The 21,785-nt window shown below is 39.2% G+C and overlaps 1 protein-coding gene across 1 annotated transcript in view; it reads left to right on the top strand.

Moving 5' to 3' along the window:
• Positions 1-21,564, top strand: part of LOC121685485 (rab11 family-interacting protein 2) — a 91,042-nt gene extending 69,478 nt beyond the window's left edge. Inside the window, exons 4-5 of the mRNA XM_042066051.1 lie at positions 14,115-14,202; positions 20,085-21,564. Coding sequence (XP_041921985.1) covers positions 14,115-14,202; positions 20,085-20,312 — 316 coding nt within the window. The 3' untranslated portion in view covers positions 20,313-21,564. The remainder of the gene's footprint in view (positions 1-14,114; positions 14,203-20,084) is intronic.
• Positions 21,565-21,785: the final 221 nt, after the last annotated feature.

The raw sequence follows: 21,785 nt of genomic DNA, 5'->3' as shown, positions 1-21,785 counted from the left end.
ATAATAATAATAATAATAATAAATATAGCTGCAAGCAGCAATGAGGGGGCCAAGCAGGCAGTTCAGCAGTCCAGAAGTCCAGATTTGCCATGCAACTCAATGCCGTGGCATCAGGCATATAGCATTAAGCAGTCACAACAAGTTTCATGTCAAACAACCCAAGATTGGCTGAGTTACAAGGTCAAGTTTCACATCAAAACATAACTGATTTTGTGTGGCTGAACCAGGGCTGAGTGTCGCCGCCCCCTCACCCAGCCAGCCCACCGCCGCAACCGCCCCTGCCCGTCCCACCCCGCCCCACCCTTGCACGCACGCATTAGAATTAACTGGATGGAACTCGCTGTCATCAGTTTCACATCAAAAATAAAAGATTGACTGAGATATGATCACACTTGCTGTGATTTAAACATAGAAGTCAACAATTGACGTCATAGGGTGTGTTGAACTCGGCTTGGCCCAAGGATTCCAATGATACCTCATTTTGCCATTCGGGTCAACAGGTCAAAATTTACGTCCGTGAATACAAGTCCAACTTTGGCCTGTTGGTGGCGCTAGAGCGCTTGAGGTGCCGGCATGAAACTTGGTGAAATGAATTATTGGACTGTCCCCAATTAGTGTGCAAAATGTTATAACTTTTTACCAGACGGTTCTATGGGCTGCCATTGACTTCCATTGCAAAATAATGCGCATCAGCAACTACTGGCTAAAATGCATTTTTGTCAATTACGGTGCCCCCTAGAGGTCAAATGTCACCAAATTTCTTGAGCGTCCTCCCGATGGGGTCTGAGGTACATGTACTAAATTTGGTTTTGATACATGAAAGCGTTGCTGAGATATGAAATCACTTCCTGTTTGGCGGCTTCGCCACCAATTTCGATTGGCTGTTACGGGCGAACGCTTTTGTCAATCGTTCCAGAAAATTAAACACTGATAAGGCATGGTCTGAAGATGGTCTGAACAAATTTTGGTTAAAGTCAGATGAAGTTTGTGACCAGTGAAAACTTTTTAGTGTTTTTGATTAAATTCAATATGGCGGCCGAATCAATTATGTTGACATCACAAGTTGTCCTGGGTCAGCCTAAGGATATCCAAAAGTACTACCAGACACCACTAGTATGTTTTAATTCCAAACACATCAACAGCTACAGGCCAAAATGCATTTTCGCTAATTACAGCGCCCCCTAGAGGTCAAAGGTCACCAGATTTTTTGAGTGCTCTACAGATGGGGATATAAGTCCAAGTACTAAGTTTGGTTATGACAGATGAAAGGGTTGCTGAGATATGAGCTCACTTCCTGTTTGGCGGCTTCGCCGCATATTTTGATTGGTTGTTACGGGCGAACGGTTTTAGTTCCGAAGACAAAAATCGATAACTTTTGTGCGGATTGGTCTGAAGATCATATGTATTAAGTTTCGTTAAAATCGGACAAACTATGTGAGGCGTGAAACTTTAGTTTCACTTTCGATAAAATCCAAAATGGCGGAAAATCCATCATGGCGGAAAATGACGTCATAGAGTGCGTTGAACTCGGCTTGGTCCAAGGATTCCAACGCTACCTCATTTTTCAAAATCGGATCAACAGGTCAAAAGTTACGTGCGTGAACGCACGTCCAACTTTGGCCTGTTGGTGGCGCTAGAGCGCTGGAGGTGCCGGCATGAAACTTGGTGCAATTAATTTTTGGCCTGTCCCCAATCTATGTGCCAAATTTCACAACTTTTTACCAGACGGTTCTATGGGCTGCCATAGACTCCCATGGCGGAAGAAAGTATAAATATAACCGCAAGCGGTGATTTACGGGGTCCGAGCAAAACGAACATGAGGTAGCATAGCTTTTTAGTTTTACATATGCTTTGATTGTTTGGGCCCAATTGTTCAAAAGAAACGTGATCGGATTTCGGTTATCGGATTTCGGCTATCGGATTGGATCAAATCTTGAAAATGGCTTGTTCAAAGGGAAACAAGGATCCTGAAATTGGATTAGATCACATAATCTATTCTTGGTTTTGATCTGGATAAAACCTTCACTTTGTGTTGTTCAAAACTTTTGAGTTGGATTGGAATAAATTTGATGCATAAAATTAGGATTACCCTGTGCTGTAACGTTACAGTGTGCTAACCTCCACAACCTAATAGTATTCTAACAATACCCTATTCTAGTGTGCTAACCTCCACAACCCAACAGTATTCTAACAGTAGTATTCTAGTGCGCTAATCTCCACAACTCAATAGTATTCTAACAATACTCTATTCTACAGGACTATGCATTTGTCATGGATAAGATGAAGCGTCTGTTAATGGAAGGCAGTGTTTCCCACAGAATTTAATTGTATTTGTGGTGGTAGGTGAAGGGGGGTGGGGGTGGGTTCTGTGTTGGAGTCAATAAGATGAACAACCTATAATTATGCAGTTATACTTGCCTTGCACGACAAGTCCTGTCAAGTAGCTGTAACGTTATAGTGTGCTAACCTCCACAACCCAACAGTATTCTTAACAGTATTCTATTCTAGTATGCTAACCTCCACAACCCAGCTGAAGGAACTGTAGGGGGCGATGTGGGTCGAGGTAGAGTGAGTGTGTGGCGAGCAGGCAGAGCCTCGGTCAGAAGGCTCAATGGTATGAAGTGATGACACGGAGATGGCAGGTTTCGGTGCAACACAAGTGAACTTTATTTGAGTTTCAATTCATCTGTTCTTTTGTTCTTTACTTGTATGTGTGCTGCATCAAAGAGGAAACAAACAAAAAATGGAGTAATCAGTGAAATGGGGTAAATCAGTACAGATCCCAACTCACAAACAAACCAATTGACATTTGAACAATAAACTGAAATCATATGGCTATATAAGGTACAACTAAACAATACTTGACATCCCAAGTCAACCAACATCACCTAATCATCTCACATGGGACTCCAACACACCAAACCCACAAACAAAGACCTTAACTTTACACATGATGGCAGAGCTACTCTACAAACTGATAAACATCACAAAAGTCATAGTGAGGGTCATTAAAGTGATGACTTACGTGAACTCAAAGACGCACACAAAGCAGGACACACTGGAGTGCTGGGTTGAGATGAACAAAAGAGTGAACTGAGGGCGAGCAAACAATTTATCCTGGTCTGAGCCCCTGCTCCGGAGCTACAGGGTTTCCCAGCAGGTAAACTGGGTGTGGTTAGGTTAGATCCTGCAATTTCTCCACAGCACTTTCACCACAAGCCCTCCTTACGCTGACAGACTTTGGAAAGATTTGCAAAGATTTGGAAAAGATTTTTGAAAGACTACAGTCTCAGACCCTCTCACATCTAAAGACAAGTAGTAGAGTTTTAAGTCACAGACTATGATTTTGCAATGACTAGGGATCTTGCAGGGTCACTATTTACAAGACTGCAACACGATTCCTTTAAATTATTACCCATCGTGCAATAGATAAACAGGAACTGAAAATGATAGCCTACTAAACTCAAAGTCGTATTTTCGTGTTTCTGCAGCATTGTTTCATGCGTGACATCCTTAACCGATACAGAGTTGTTCTGTCAAGTGGAAGAGCCGACTAAATATGTATAAGAAATGACAAATATTATAAGAATAACAAATAATTATAGGCTACAGCTGTGTCGGAGTCAATAAGAAAAACAGCCTATAATTATACAGTTACACTACAAGTCCATATTGACAAGTAGCTGTAATGTAATAGTGTGTTAACCTCCACAACCCAACAGCATTCTATTGTAGTATGCTAACATCCACAACCCAACAGTATTCTAACACTAATGCTTCAAGTGGGATTTGAACTCTCAACCTAAGGATCACCAGTACAAGGCATTATCTCACTGAGCCACTGTCAAGCCTACATGTCGGCCAGTCACATTCACATCGTGAAAATGTGTATTGGTAAACACACAACAAGAAAAACTCTAAGCATACATTTGACAATAAAATGAAGGGCTTTCCTAAAAGAGTACACCTGAAAACTTTTTGAAATTCTAGGGCAATAAGACATTTGTAGAGAAGAATACTAATGGATGAAATATAAATATGATAGACTTTATGATGAAGGAAAAATAGTAAACAAAGAAGTTCCCCTGAATGTCATAGAGTGTCTCGGCATTGTGATTCTTGACAACTGATGAGTGTGAATGTTGATTGGCTGATGTCATTCAGGTGCTGTTCAATGGTGTGAATCTTCAATAACCAATAGCATGTGCAGCTTGATCCTGAAGTTCTAATGGGGATTCGAACACTCAACCTAAGAAACACCAGTATAAGGCATTATCCCACTGAGCCACTAACAATCATACACATTGGGCAGTCACATTCAAATGGTGAAAATGTGTGTTGGTAAACACACAAGAAAAACTCCAAGCATACATTTGACAATAAAATGAAGGGCTTTCCTAAAAGAGTACACCTGAAATCTTTTTGAAATTCTGGGGCAATTAGACATTTGTAGAGAAGAACACTAATGGATGAAATATAAATATGATAGACTTAATGATGAAGGAAAAATAATGAACAAAGAAGTTCCCCTAAATGTCAGAGTGTCTCGGCGTTCTGATTCTTGGCAACTAATGACTGTGTATGTTGATTGACTGATGTCATTCAGGTGCTGTTCAATGGTGTGAATCTTCAGTAACCAATAGCATGTGCAGCTTGATCCTGAAGTTCTAATGGGGATTCGAACACTCAACCTAAGAAACACCAGTACAAGGCATTATCCCACTGAGCCACTAACAATCATACACATTGGGCAGTCACATTCACATGTGAAAATGTGTGTTGGTAAACACACAAGAAAAACTCCAAGCATACATTTGACAATAAAATGAAGGGCTTTCCTAAAAGAGTACACCTGAAATCTTTTTGAAATTCTGGGGCAATTAGACATTTGTAGAGAAGAACACTAATGGATGAAATATAAATATGATAGACTTAATGATGAAGGAAAAATAATGAACAAAGAAGTTCCCCTAAATGTCAGAATGTCTCTGCGTTCTGATTCTTGGCAACTAATGACTGTGTATGTTGATTGCCTGATGTCATTCAGGTGCTGTTCAATCTTCAGTAACCAATAGCATGTGCAGCTTGATCCTGAAGTTCTAATGGGGATTCGAACACTCAACCTAAGAAACACCAGTACAAGGCATTATCCCACTGAGCCACTAACAATCATACACATTGGGCAGTCACATTCAAATGGTGAAAATGTGTGTTGGTAAACACACAAGAAAAACTCCAAGCATACATTTGACAATAAAATGAAGGGCTTTCCTAAAAGAGTACACCTGAAACCTTTTTGAAATTCTGGGGCAATTAGACATTTGTAGAGAAGAACACTAATGGATGAAATATAAATATGATAGACTTAACGATGAAGGAAAAATAATGAACAAAGAAGTTGCCCTAAATGTCAGAGTGTCTCGGCGTTCTGATTCTTGGCAACTAATGACTGTGTATGTTGATTGCCTGATGTCATTCAGGTGCTGTTCAATGGTGTGAATCTTCAATAACCAATAGCATGTGCAGCTTGATCCTGAAGTTCTAATGGGGATTCGAACACTCAACCTAAGAAACACCAGTATAAGGCATTATCCCACTGAGCCACTAACAATCATACACATTGGGCAGTCACATTCAAATGGTGAAAATGTGTGTTGGTAAACACACAAGAAAAACTCCAAGCATACATTTGACAATAAAATGAAGGGCTTTCCTAAAAGAGTACACCTGAAATCTTTTTGAAATTCTGGGGCAATTAGACATTTGTAGAGAAGAACACTAATGGATGAAATATAAATATGATAGACTTAATGATGAAGGAAAAATAATGAACAAAGAAGTTCCCCTAAATGTCAGAGTGTCTCGGCGTTCTGATTCTTGGCAACTAATGACTGTGTATGTTGATTGCCTGATGTCATTCAGGTGCTGTTCAATGGTGTGAATCTTCAGTAACCAATAGCATGTGCAGCTTGATCCTGAAGTTCTAATGGGGATTCGAACACTCAACCTAAGAAACACCAGTACAAGGCATTATCCCACTGAGCCACTAACAATCATACACATTGGGCAGTCACATTCACATGTGAAAATGTGTGTTGGTAAACACACAAGAAAAACTCCAAGCATACATTTGACAATAAAATGAAGGGCTTTCCTAAAAGAGTACACCTGAAATCTTTTTGAAATTCTGGGGCAATTAGACATTTGTAGAGAAGAACACTAATGGATGAAATATAAATATGATAGACTTAATGATGAAGGAAAAATAATGAACAAAGAAGTTCCCCTAAATGTCAGAATGTCTCTGCGTTCTGATTCTTGGCAACTAATGACTGTGTATGTTGATTGCCTGATGTCATTCAGGTGCTGTTCAATCTTCAGTAACCAATAGCATGTGCAGCTTGATCCTGAAGTTCTAATGGGGATTCGAACACTCAACCTAAGAAACACCAGTACAAGGCATTATCCCACTGAGCCACTAACAATCATACACATTGGGCAGTCACATTCAAATGGTGAAAATGTGTGTTGGTAAACACACAAGAAAAACTCCAAGCATACATTTGACAATAAAATGAAGGGCTTTCCTAAAAGAGTACACCTGAAATCTTTTTGAAATTCTGGGGCAATTAGACATTTGTAGAGAAGAACACTAATGGATGAAATATAAATATGATAGACTTAACGATGAAGGAAAAATAATGAACAAAGAAGTTGCCCTAAATGTCAGAGTGTCTCGGCGTTCTGATTCTTGGCAACTAATGACTGTGTATGTTGATTGCCTGATGTCATTCAGGTGCTGTTCAATGGTGTGAATCTTCAATAACCAATAGCATGTGCAGCTTGATCCTGAAGTTCTAATGGGGATTCGAACACTCAACCTAAGAAACACCAGTATAAGGCATTATCCCACTGAGCCACTAACAATCATACACATTGGGCAGTCACATTCAAATGGTGAAAATGTGTGTTGGTAAACACACAAGAAAAACTCCAAGCATACATTTGACAATAAAATGAAGGGCTTTCCTAAAAGAGTACACCTGAAATCTTTTTGAAATTCTGGGGCAATTAGACATTTGTAGAGAAGAACACTAATGGATGAAATATAAATATGATAGACTTAATGATGAAGGAAAAATAATGAACAAAGAAGTTCCCCTAAATGTCAGAATGTCTCTGCGTTCTGATTCTTGGCAACTAATGACTGTGTATGTTGATTGCCTGATGTCATTCAGGTGCTGTTCAATCTTCAGTAACCAATAGCATGTGCAGCTTGATCCTGAAGTTCTAATGGGGATTCGAACACTCAACCTAAGAAACACCAGTACAAGGCATTATCCCACTGAGCCACTAACAATCATACACATTGGGCAGTCACATTCAAATGGTGAAAATGTGTGTTGGTAAACACACAAGAAAAACTCCAAGCATACATTTGACAATAAAATGAAGGGCTTTCCTAAAAGAGTACACCTGAAATCTTTTTGAAATTCTGGGGCAATTAGACATTTGTAGAGAAGAACACTAATGGATGAAATATAAATATGATAGACTTAATGATGAAGGAAAAATAATGAACAAAGAAGTTCCCCTAAATGTCAGAGTGTCTCGGCGTTCTGATTCTTGGCAACTAATGACTGTGTATGTTGATTGCCTGATTTCATTCAGGTGCTGTTCAATGGTGTGAATCTTCAATAACCAATAGTATTCGAGCTAGAGCCTAAAGCACTACCAGGGATTCGAACTCTCAACCTAACAAACATCAGCACTAGGCATTATCCCACTGAGCCACTGACAATCCTACATATTTGGCAGTCACATTCACATGGTGAAAAGGTGTGTTGGCAAACACACAACATCAAGAAAATTCCTAGCATACATTTGACAATAGAATTAAGGGCTTTATAAAAAAGAGTACAGATCTGAAAATGTGCACTGTTAATGGTATCCACATAATGATGGTTGTATGGTTGTTCACCAAGGAAAAAAAATTACTCATATAGGAATATAGGTGATATAGGAGAAATGGGCTGAGTGGTCGAACTTTATTGGTCTATATCTCTGAAATGGAAAAACATATCCAAATTATTTTGATAACTTTTGTGAGGCTTTGTCTAAACATTGTCTGTGAGAATTTTGGTGAAGATTTGATAATTTTTGAAGTATGTGAAACTTTTTATGATGTTTGGCTTTTCTCTGAAATTGTGGCAAAAGTAAACATTTTTAGAGCATAAGACCAGGGTGAAAAAGATGCATCTGAATGTAGAGATTAATATCATGAAAGAATTTTGAGTCTAGGTCAATGTGGTAAGGAGAAATAAGCATTTTTGACAAGAGCGCCACCTTTGGGTGCAGTACCCCAAATTTTGGGTTATGGGTAGTGGGGGGTACTGGTAACAATACTTGAAAATGTTTAGTTTCTAGGACTTACGGTTTATAGGAATATAGGTGATCTAGGAAAAATGGCCTAAGTGGTCTAACTTTATTAGCCTATATCTCTGAAATGGAACAAAATATCAAAATTCTGATCCATAACTTTTGTGAGGCTTGGTCTAAACATTGTCTGTGAGAATTTTGGTGAAGATTTGATTATTTTTGAAGAGTGTGAAACTTTTTATAATGTTTGGCTTTTCCATGAAATTGTGTCAAAAATAAACATTTTTAGACCATAAGACCAGGGCCAAAAAGATGCATCTGAGTTTAGAGATTAATATTATGAAAGAATTTTGAGTCTAGGTCAATCTGGTAAGGAGAAATTAGCATAATTAACTTTTTTTTCCAACAGCGCCACCTTTGGGTGCAGTACCCCAAATTTTGGGTTATGGGCAGAGGGGGGTACTGGTAACCATACCTGAAAATTTGAAGAGTTTTGGAGTTACGGTTTAGGCAGCAGTATGACTTTTACAGAATTTTGGCCAAAAATGAACGGTACAGAAACAATAGGGGTCCTGCAGCTACGCTGCTCGGACCCCTAATAATAAGAAATCATAGAATCACAATGGGTGCCTTCGCAGCTTCGCTGCTTGGCCCCCAATAATAAGCTGTATTTGTATAGCACCTTTCATACACAGCTCAAAGTGCTGTACATTTGGAACAAGTAACGCAATAATAGAAAAGAATCAGTCATTCCTCTTCGTTGCTGTGGCCGTTCATGATCCAATCAGCTACATGTCAGAAATATAGAAAAGAACATGTAACACAATAATAGAAAATAATCAGTCATTCCTCTTCGTTGCTGTGGCCGTATATATATATATATATATATATATATATATATATATATATATATATTAGGGCTGTCAAAATAACTGATTAATTTCGATTAATTAATTTGAGAAAAAATAACTGATTAAAAGAAATAGTGCAGATTAATCGATTCCGTATGACCTTTGACCCAGAGCCATTCTAGTCAGTAATCATTAGACTGTAAAATGAAGGAGAGAGAAGAAAATGTGCTGCCTAGATCATTGATTGGAACATTTACTTTTAAAAAACGGCCTGATGTTGTTGATAAAAATAAAGTGTTGATTAACATAAATTCCTCTGCAATGTCTGCAGCAATGAATTTGCATATCACCGAAGTTCGTCAACTCTAAAGTCGCACATCAATGCAAAGAAATAGTGTTGACATTGAGGGGAGTGTTAATTTATCCCCTAATTAATCCCCTAGGTTATATCTGTGGCCTGAAATGCCTTGTATGCCTTCATCACGAAGCACTTTTGACTTTATTTCCTCAGCATATTAGGTCATATCATAGATTGTTAATGCCATTATTTGAACAGTGAAAATAATAATAAAAGAGTTTTTGAACTTTAATGTCACTAATGCTGATTATTCAATGATTCATTTGAATTTAAATATTTAAAATACTTTCACAGCAAAAATTCTATAAGCGATTAATTTAGATTAATTAATCACAGAGTATGTAATTAATTCGATTAAATGTTTTAATCGATTGACAGCCCTAATATAATATATATGTGCAATGTAATATATATATATATATATTATGGCATGCCGTTTAGGAAATATATATGGAATGAAAGTCTGAATATATATATATATATCAAAACCTGAGAATATATATCAAAATCTGAATATATAGATCAAAACCCTGAATATATATATATATATATCAAAGCCTGAGAATATCACCCTGAATATATAAAACATGGGAATATATGTCAAAATCGGGAAATTTGGGGCATCTCACTCGGGGGGCGGGGTTACGTCCTGCGTCACATCTCTCATGCGGGTTCTCGTCGGCGAGGGTCAGCGAGCACCATAGCGCGCACAGGCAGGCACAGACATAGATATACCGGTACACACAGAGCTGACGAACCTAGATCTTAAATCTAACAAGTTATGCTATTTACAACAAGCTTTTTGATGGAAAAGTGGTGTTTTAACTTCCATAATCTTTGTTTAGTGAACGCATAAAACCGTCAGTTTGTAAGCGAAATCAAGAATTACGATCTTTGAGTTTGTTTATCATCACCTAGCAACCGAGGCTTTAAGTGTTAAAACTTATTGCAATCTCGTTATGTACAAGAAATGTGGTAGCGCAGTGGTTAGAGGAGCGAGATTTGACCCCAAGGATTGTTGGTTCAAAGCCAGGATTAATCATTCTGCTAATGTTAGTTTTGGACTGGATATTTACATGCCAACATAAAAGGTTGTAAAACACCATAATTCAGAAAGTTATCTTCTTTTAATGTAGGTATACCTTCATCAAAGGCTAATTCAAGCCGGGACAGAATAGGTCTACTTGAGTCTATACAAGATACAGCCAGATTGGTGACGGGAGTAGGGTGTTCATTTTAATCGGCTTTATTCATTCATCAAATTTCACAAGTCAATATCCAAATGAGAAATGAGAACTAGGCATGCATCATGGTTACATCTGCAGGCACCTCACTTTAAAGAAATACTAGTTCATAATAGTTGTCAACTACTTTAGAAGACTAGTATAGTTTGGTTTTAAAATTAATGCTAGTACTGTTGGCAATAGGTGTCTTGTCATGAGTGTCATCCATAGCAGACGTGTTCTTATTGTACTTTAATAGAACTGCACACAACTTACATGGAACAGGAGTCATTTTCGGTGAAGAACTTTCATAGATAGGAATGTCTAGCCCGTTTAGCCTTTGGCCATTTTGTCCACAACTAGTTGACTCCTGCCTACAGCACTGATTAGTGATTTTAATTATCGACTAGTTGATGAAACCCTAGTACAAGACATATACATAAAGGAATTATCCGGAGTAAAATGCACTTTAGATCAATTTACGGATGATTGGGAGTACATACGTTGAGTTGACATCAAAATCATGTCATTCGGATGTGTTTTGAGAAAGTTCGATTTTACAGTTTTTAGTCAAAACTTGTTAGCCTGGAAGTGACCAGGGCATGTCATTTCGCCGCTACATATCTCGTAATTATGAGTTAAGGATAGGATCCGTGCTGAGGATCTGAACAAAGTGCCATGAAAAATAAGCCTGTCAAATCGCCAACAACCCCAAAGGCAATACAATGTTGCACGTTGACAGTCCTAACCAGTAGGTGGAGGTAGGCCTACTACTACGCATACCTCTATCCACGTTGTCACACGCACGCCTATTGTTTATTTTGTGCAGCTAGGCTACTCAAGTGGCATTGATGAGTTAAACAGTCACATTTTTTTCCTACAGGTATTAATTATATTGAGAGAAAATAGTCAGTTGTAAACAAAGAACTCTTCTTATGTAACCCTTTCGTAAATGGACTGAAGTTGGCTCTAAATATCTACTTTTATCGATTATGCTAACCGTTAGCATCTCTATGGGATTTCTCATATACATTAGCCATAAGCTATCACATTAGTTTCTATTCTGTAACTTGAAATGCTAGTCTACATGATTGCTCTTAAACAAAACATCGAAGGAAATAACTGAAATGTACTCTGTTGGTCTGCTTAGTTTTACAGTGAATCCTATGTAAAGGTTTGAAAGGAACTTCAGCTTCAGACTTTCTCTTGGGAAGCTTAGGTCTATCTTCTCTAATGTAGCTAGCTAGACCATGTCATTGCCACACACAAGTGGGGGCAGAATGGGAAATGTGTCATCATAATTATCTCGTAATTACGAGATAATTATCTTGTAATTATGAGATAATATGTCATAATTATGAGATACTATCTCATAATTTTTTGGTGATGTGAATGCAATGCGCCACCGTAGATGTGAAAACATTTAAAATCAATATTTAAAACATATGTATATGTTTAAAAATAGGACATATTAGTGAATATCTACATCCTACACCCCCTCTATGATAATTGTGGTGTGATTGACTTTAGCCTACTAATTGTGTTAGTTGTGTGCTATTCCCCACTCCCCCACTCCAGTAGGGAAACCTGAGGTCCAGAAGTGAACCTATCCCCACCCCCTCCTCCTTGCCCTTCTCAACCTCTGTGTGTGAGACCTTCTCAGCAGCTAGCACATTAGCCTGCACAGAATATAGGGAGACCACCTCCTACACTGTAAGATATGATTGACTTGACGTGCAAATGAGCGATAGAAAAACCGGTTGGCGCAAATGAAAGCCAACAAATATTCCGACTTTTTTGCGAGCGCTCATGCCACCCACCCACAGGATGTTGCCCATATTGTCCATATGAGAATCCGCCACCAGAAGCATCTGATGAGGAAAATGTACTGTAACTGCTAGAAAGTAAAACTTTCCAGGAAGTAGTCCTAATATCCACAAAAACAGCATTTTGGCCCAGTGTAAGTTCATTTTAACCAGTTGTTTTTAAGGCCCCTCCAGATTCCACTGTTGTTGGGCTGCAACTTATCTTAGTCCTGTATCTGTTTTCCCTCCTTGACCCTCCTCCTCAGCTCTCTCTGCACATTCTCCACCTCCTCTCTATTTTGAAATCGAATGGCCTTTTTTTCCTTAAGACCAGCATTTATACAAGGATACAAGGAGATTTATTTGTCACATACATAGCAATACCAATGTAAAGCATGTAGTAAAATTTCGTTTGGTGTTCAGCTTTTTCTGTGCAAGTGTGAAGAAAGGAAAGATCAAGAAATATTTTAATAAATAGCAAGAGAGAATAAAAAATGCAGTGTGTGTACAGTCCATGTGCAAGTGTGTAAGAAAACAAAACAAAAAAAGTTTATATAGTCTTGTGTGTGTTCAGGATACGGACTGCTTGAGCAGGGATGGATTACTGCACGGGCCTACCGGGCCCAGGCCCAGGGGCCCAAGGGGTCAGGGGGCCCTGAAGCCCAAGCCTTTGCATGGAATCATTGCCTCAATATCAACAAATCAGGATGTACTGTAGGCTATGAATCTGATTGAATTTAGTATTGGCCATCCCCAAAATGCACCAGAATACAGGAAATCATATCAAACAAATTTTAAAAAATTCTGGGGGAGGACCCCCAAACCCCCCCTCCCACATATACGACAATTAGTGGGGGGCCCTTAATACATCTGGGCCCAGGGGCCCGAAAGTTCATAATCCGCCCATGTGCTTGAGGATAGAAGCTCCTCCTCAGTCTCTCTGTTCTGGTCTTGTAGCACCAGAGACGTTTGCCTGACCTCATGTCAGAAGTAAAGCGGCTGGTTGTTGAAAATACACTGTACAGTCTTGGTGGGTTTGACATTCTTTATACAGAAGCTGAGATAGTCTTTACAGCTGGCAACCTATGTATGAAAGGTTTGTACAGAGACAGGAGTTGAACCAAGTTGTTATCAGATCTTCCCAGGAAGGAGATATGATGAGTCATGTCTTCTTAGTTTTTACACTATAAATATATTTATAGTATAACAATGCAGGCAACGACAGAATTATTTTACATTAGTCATTTAGACACTTTATCCAAAGTAGTACAAGGTACAATTAACAACACTTTGTGTAAATACAAAGAAGAACCACTGACACTGCTTATATTCTGCAGAGTATAGCAGTAAGGAGTGGTGAGAATATTTGTGTCACTAAGATTAAAGGGATTTAAACCTGTTCCCAAAACCTAAATTAAACAAGACCATTTTTATTAAACCGTAAGCTTTTATTATAGACAACTCTGTTTATGTGTTTAATTACGGTTTCTTTATGCAGTGATAATATGAGAATACCTGTCAGTGGCACTGACCTCAGTGCCAAGCAGAGGACGTCGCCAGGAAAGACAGGTATTAAGCAGAAAAAAGTAAGTAATACAATGTGTTGTTTTGAATGTTTTATGTTGTAACCATGTAATCCACAGCCACAGCTTGATTACAGTGCACCATATCATTTTTGTCATTTCTTTCTTTGTTGTGTTTTATTCCTCTTCACAGGTTTTTTTGTTGTTGTTGCCTTAAAAGTAGTGAAATTAGAGTTTAAGTTTTTGAAGCATCAGAAACTTTTAATTGGCTCTTTGTAGGCATTTTATTAGAAGTTGCAGTCAGAGATTCCCATCTTAAACGTCAGATTGTGTGCCATTTACCAAATTAACCACAGAAATAGTTGTTCATTGTCTTTGATCTGCCTGTAATTTGAGATGGTGTGAAATTATTAGTGAGTTTCCATTAGCTTAGGAAAAGGGACCGTATTATTGTTCTGCCACAGTAATTGCAATGCAGACGAGGAGTCAGAGGTCAGAGTACAAATGCTTCAGGAATCAGGAACACCAACCTCCAAAATTTTAGTGTGTAATAATCAATCATCATAATAACATAAAAATGTTCTCTCATAATGAATGTATTAATGTTTAAATCACAAATATATTTGACCAAATTATAAAGAAATTCAAGCCTGTAAGGATTCAGTCAACATTTGAAATGGTCAGCCTTATATTCTACATAAGAATTACCCTCATTAGAGAAACTAATGAGACAGCTGGAGAATACTGAACGGTTACCTGATCTCTACTCTTTGGCGATCTTCAGCACAAGTCCCAACACAACACATTGTTTATTGTCCTCTGTGTGAAATGTGAACAATTTAGTATTTAATTTATTTAAGTATTTAGTAGAGGTAGTACCTTAAGAGGTAATGGTTCTTAATCACTAACATTTACTTGATATTTTTTAACAATAACAATGCAATAACTTTATATTTATATGGAGCATGACATAACTTGGTGTAAACCTGGGTGTGAGTGTCAGGGTGTTAGGTTTCACTGACAAGATTTCAAAATATTTCCATGATTATTCAACTGAATGAAATTTCTATCACTTTTCACCGCCTAGAACTACATAAATGCTTACTTTATGTCACAGCGGCTAATTATGAAATGTGACTTAACAAGATTGAATAAAACATGCTTTCTCCCCCCACCAGGCGCAGCACCAATACTTAAAAAAATTGCTTAATTTAATTTAATTGGAAAAATGTTAAAATACTGTTAAGTAAATGCACAATTTCAGTGCACTTTCAAACAAAGTAGGGCCTATGTCCTATGCCTTGAACACCCATGCATTATCCACCGTGTGACCCCTGAATATCACCCTAGCTATTTTCCACCATCTGCATGAAAATGGAAGTGGCGGTGCGGACACATTGCGAAGCCCTGTGTCTCTCCGGATTTTGCCAATTAGTGGTAATCTGTTTAAGTATTTCCGCTAAACATAGTTTAGCATACATATCGTACAGCCAACGGGAACTTTTTGACATCGGTTCCTGCCATCCTAACATCTTCATCGACATGTGTCTTGCCCCACAAGAGGAGTCAAAACATTGGCCCATGTATATACTAGCATGGCTAATATACAAAGCCATTCCCCTCCCCCACGTAGAACAATCTGACCACCTCTCATTGTTTGTACTGCCCAAGTACTCAGCACTCATCAAAGGTGTGAAAGCCACAGTAAGGACAGTCAAAGTGTGGCCAGAGGGAGCAGATTTGGCACTTCAGCAGCGTTTTGAAAACACAGACATTGACTTACAGTATACACCTCCTCCATTCCGGACTATATCAACTCCAACATCAAGTGTGTCACCACCCTCAAACTGATCACCACTTTCCCTAATCAGAAGCAAATCAGGTGATGGTCAGGCCAATAGCTCATCCAGGGCTAACCTGAAGAGGGGCATCACAGAGGCCAAGAACAACCACAAGCTAAGGATTGAGGATCACTTTAAGAATAAATCCAACCCCCGACACAGGTGGCAAGGCATCCAGGCCATCACAGACAAACCTACTAACAAACCCTCCTCACCACCGACGCCTCCTTGCCTGATATGCTGAACTACTTCTATGGCTGCTTTGACAGGGATAACAAAAAGGTGGCCATCAAGGCTGTGGTCTCTGCAGAGCATCAGCTCCTCACACTCTCCCTCACCGACTTGTGTTCGGCACTGAGCAGAACTAATGCATGAAAGGCTGCTGGTCCTGATGGCATCCCTGGACACATCCTCAGGGCCTGTGCTGTGCAGTTGACTGGTTTGGACCGGTATATTCAACCTGTCACTAGCCCAAGCAGTTGTCCCTGCATGCTTTAAAACCACCTCCATCGTGCTGGTGCCAAAACATTTCACTGCAACAAGCCTTAATGACTTCTGTCCAGTTGCACTCACCCCCATCATCGTGAAGTGCTTCACGAGGCTGGTCCTGGCTCACCTGCTTACTACCTTCACTGGACCCCTTCAAATTTGCTTACCGGGAGAGCATGAGTACGGAGGATGCCATCTGTACGACACTTCACTCCGCTCTGTCCCACCTTGACAATAGCAACGTCTATGTGAGAATGCTGTTCATCAACTTCAGTTCAGCATTCAACACCATCATCTCCTCCAAACTGATCACAAAACTCAGTGAACTGGGCATCAATACCTTCCTCTGTAACTGGATTCTGACTTCCTAACCAACAGACCGCAGTCTGTTAGGTTAGATGACCACACCTCCCTGAACACCGGTGTACCACAGGGATGTGTGCTGAGCCCTCTCCTCTACTCCCTCTTCACCTACAACTGCACACCTGTAGATGGCTCTAACATCATTGTCAAGTTTGCAGACAACACAACGGTGATTGGTCTCATCAGCAACAATGATGAGACGGCCTACAAGGAGGAGGTCCAGCACCTAACAATGCAGTGCACCGACAACAACCTGGCTCTCAACACCAAGAAGACCGAAGAGCTCATTGTGGACTTCAGGAAGTCAAAAGCTGGCACACACACACCCCCATCTTCATCAGTGGTACTGAGGTGGAGCGTGTCCCCAGCTTCTGGGTCTTCAAGTTTCTGGGTGTTCATATCTTTGTGGACCTCTCGTGGACCCTCAACACCTCTACCCTGATCAAGAAGGCTCATCAGCATCTCTTCTTCCTGAGGAGACTAAAGAAGGTCAACCTGTCTCCAACTGCTCTGCCTCTGACTGGAAAGCACTGCCAAGGGTGGTGAAAACTGCCCAACGCATCACCGGTTCCTCACTCCCCTCCATCGGGGTCATCCTGGGCAAGCGATGCTTGCGTAAGGCAGTCCCCTCCAGGAGGTGTTACAGGTCTCGCCGCACCCAGACCAGCAGGTTCAGAGAATACTTCTTCCCTGTGGTTGTCACCCTACTGAACACTAACTCTGCACCTTGGTGACAACCAACCCCACATGGACAACAATGAGGTGCACTACTCTATTCCACCCATAGCATTCTATTTACAAAATATACATATTGTAACTACTCTTATTCATACCAATATTCCTCTGCTTATGTTAATGCCATCATTCTGTAAACTATAATTCATAGTCAACGGTACATATTTGTCTATACTGTTAATACTGCACATACACTTTTTTTACTACTCTGATAAGGTTACTGTTAATACACTGCACATACAGTACCTCTACATTCTGTACATCTGTCTATATTGTCCATACTGTATATCCATATTTATTTATTCTGCTCATATAATGTTATTGTTAGTACACTGCACATATCCCTACTATGAACCATGGCACTTGCTTAATTGTATACTACTATCCACACCGCACTATATGTCATATACTGTTTACACTGCACTATATGTCATATACTGTTTACACTGTACTATCTGTCTATACGGTTCACATTGCACTTTTCTGCTCTTTTGCACATCCGGTTAGATGCTAACTGCATTTTGTTGTCAATAAAGTTAAATCTAATCTAATCTAAAGGGGACATGGCCATATCACTCATAATGAGATGTATCTAACAATATTTTCAGCTGGGGGCATTAGCCTTCAGCGACTGGAGGCAGTGGTTCTCAAACTGTGCCATCACACACACTGATGTGTTTGGGGAAGAGCCAGGTGTTTTGTGGGCCTAGATGAGGCAGTCATCTCAATGGGGGCTGTTCCCACACCCCATTATTCTGACGACTCAATAGTCCAACTTAAACACACAAACACTTAATATGCTTAAAACATAAAACCCATGTCCCCCTCCATTCTATATCTAGGAACGAAGTGATCAAATTCTGTGACTTGATGCATGTTACCTCTGTCTCTGGTATGACAAAATTAAATTTCATGACTTCCAAAACTTTCAATGAATTTACTGAATTCAAGAATTTCTCTAGGCCTGGAAAAATGGGATTTTACATGACTTTTGACCATGACTTTTTTTTTTACATGACTTTTGACCATGACTTTTCCAGGTTTTCCATGACCGTGGGAACCCTGGAGTGTGATACACACATGCATGAACCTACCAAAGCCAAAAGCCATCAATCAGTGCTATTAGTTTCTCCTTGTTATTTCTGCAATTATTTGCATAGCCCTTAAACTTCTTTGCTCAGTTCAATTCAATGTTATTTAGCTAGCCTGGTTTTACCAAACTATTTACTTTGTGAAGAGGGTCTGGGAACACCCCACTGGAGAATGTTTCCAATTGTAATTTATGATGCGTTCATGGGGTCTGGGAATAATGTGGCAGCATTTCCTTCTTTCACTAGTGTATCATGCCATACTTTTGAGAAAATACAGTAGTTTATTTAGGATTGATGTGCATTTTCCTTTTCTTTACCACTGCCTTTTGAAACTTCAAAAGTCATTACCTCTGGTTGCTGATTAGTTCTCCATCCTTGTGTCTGAGTGCATTTCCAGACTGATATCTCAGTGAGGAAAATAAATATTATATACATATATCAACAATAACAACTGAAATGTTCTCAAGGTGCCTTAAGGATGTTGCACACTGGCAGACAATTTAGGGCCCTATCTTGGCGATCTTAAACGCATGGTCACTGGCGAATAGCTTAAATACATTTAGGGGTTTGTCCAGTCCACATTGGGGGTAGTTTTGTTATGAAACATCGGGTGCCTAGCGCAAAAAGGCAGTTCTTATGTTTTTTAATCAGTCATGGGTGTGTTTTGGGCGTAACATCCTTTAAACTAATGAGAGTGACATCTATCATTCCCTTTAACAGCAAGCAGCGCGACTTCAAACAGCGCATCAGTATTTTGATGGTCACCAGCACATTCGAAGTAATCTACTTGCACGCGAGACCGTATGGAACAGATATTCCTCTAAACAACCTTCACCGTGGTGTCATAGTCAATGACAAAACAGTTGTACACAGTTAATTACTTTCACTATTGACTGACAATGGGTTACCATCAAAAAAGTAACACTTACCCCAATAATGTTCAACTCACTGAATAAAAAACCTAAGGACATTTATCCTGCAGAGGAGTTGCTGCTTACATCTCGTGACAGTGCATCTTCAACTGTGCTTCATATGCGCCTTTCGCTATAGACCAGGTTTTTCTTGGTCAGTGGCGTAATGCTTTTTAGATGGTGTAAGATAGCGATTTCTAGATCACATGCCAGACCACACCTTATGTCGTTAATTGCCACACCTTTGGGCGCATTGTGTAATAAAAGAGAGGGGCATGGCGAAAAATTTGTGTGTAAGATAGGAATAAACTGTGTTGTGATAATACGTTATGCGCTGCGTTTCTGGCACTTTCAATGTCCCATAACTGTTTATGTATATATTTAACTTTCAAACTTTCAAAGGCCTTTGTTAATTTTTCTCAAATCCACAAACTTTCAAGGATTTAAAGGACCTTTGGGAACCCTAAGATGTCTCTTTGTTATTGTTTGTGAAAGGATTGTACTTCTTTCCACAGGAATCGGGTCAATGCCCAGCCTCAGCTGCATCTTACAGCAACCTGTCATTTGATGAAGTTGTGCAGGAACTGCTGAAGCAGAAAGAAGTTGTGAAAAAGAAGGATGCACATATTCGTGAGCTTGAAGACTACATTGATGACTTGCTGGTTAGGGTCATGGAGGAGACACCTAGCATTCTTAGAACACCATATGAACGAAAGAAAAAAGCTGAGAGGATCTACAAATGAGGCACAGAAGCTCAGAGAGAAATAGTACTTCACTTACATTGAGGGTCAGCCCTATATTGTATGCACGATGTTAACAAACATTCAAACACTGTGTACCAAAGACAATAGACTATATGCCACTGAATCACTCTCAGCCAACTGTGTTGTAGTGGCTATTGTTTTAATCGATCGACTCTTTTAGACAAGCATAAAGACATCTCTTCTCCCTGTGAACAGCCTTTCTGAATAGCTATCTCTATATAAAAACACCTTTACTGTAGCCTACCTGTTTACACAGATCCGGTTGGGTGTTGCACCTAGTGAATGAGCATGATAAGATGTTGAAGGATTTATGCGCGTGTCAATGATGAATAAAGAGTTGGCTGTTGGGCATAAACAAGTTGTTCAGTGTCTGAATAAACATCAAAAGGAGCAGAATATAACAAAAGATGCTTTTACAACCCAGATGACGTTCCACCGGAAATATACTGTATGTGCTGGCTGACAGCCTTCTGGGGCATATAGTCAATTTGCTAAAGGAAAAGAAAACCTACAGTGGGCGGTAAAAATTAATTGTACACAGGCTGAAAAAAAGAATATATGATATATTTCATATTGCATTCATCTCAAAACACATCTGTGTGGCCTATGTTAAGCAATTTCTTCCACAATAGTTAGCCACTCAACTGTAATAACTTCTAATCACTTACTGTTATTAATGTGTAATTCAGCTATAAATATAGACTTAATTTAGACATAATTTTGCTGATTATCCATCAGTGTAGGTGAGGCCATTTGCAATACTTTTACAAGGATTTAGAGTATTTTATGTCTTTGGGTTAGCCTCTCAATCTCCTTGTCTCTTGTCTATCTTTGCCTTTTTGGACTGGCCTTTATCCTTCTCAAATGAAGGCCTATTGCTACTTGACAGATAAAGCTAGGCCTGCGAAACTCAAATATTCAATTTCATCCTTTCCAGGTCTCCATTAATCTATTTGAAGGATCTGTCTAGGTATGGCTTGTGAAATATACTGAGCACATGGCTTATTTCTTTCTACTTGAAATATGTACACTTTTGGTGCCAAAGTAATAATGATGTATGATGTATTTGTGTACTGGAAAATAAAAAAGCAATACAACAGTAACCGATTAAAATGTGCCTTTTGAGCCGGCCAGTATTTCTGAGTTATCCATGTTCCTTCTTAATGTTTCTGTAACTGGGCTATTTTCAAGGTAAAAATACTTTCACAACAACTTTTTTACAATCATTTTCTTCTGTCTGCAATGCTAATATTTGTGAAAATAGTAGGGCTGTCAAAAATAACTGATTCATTTCGATTAATTAATTTGAGAAAAAATAACTGATTAAAAAAAATGACGCAGACTAATTGATTCCATGTGACCTTTGAACCCGAGCCATTCTAGTCAGTAACCATTAGACTGTAAAATAAAGGAGAGAGAAGAAAATGTGCTGCCTAGATCATTGATTGGAAC

Source organism: Alosa sapidissima, chromosome 16 (assembly GCF_018492685.1).
Source record: "Alosa sapidissima isolate fAloSap1 chromosome 16, fAloSap1.pri, whole genome shotgun sequence".
Lineage (NCBI taxonomy): Eukaryota > Metazoa > Chordata > Actinopteri > Clupeiformes > Clupeidae > Alosa > Alosa sapidissima.
The sequence above is the reverse complement of the archived record's forward strand: the minus strand, read 5'-3'. Positions and strand labels throughout refer to the sequence as shown.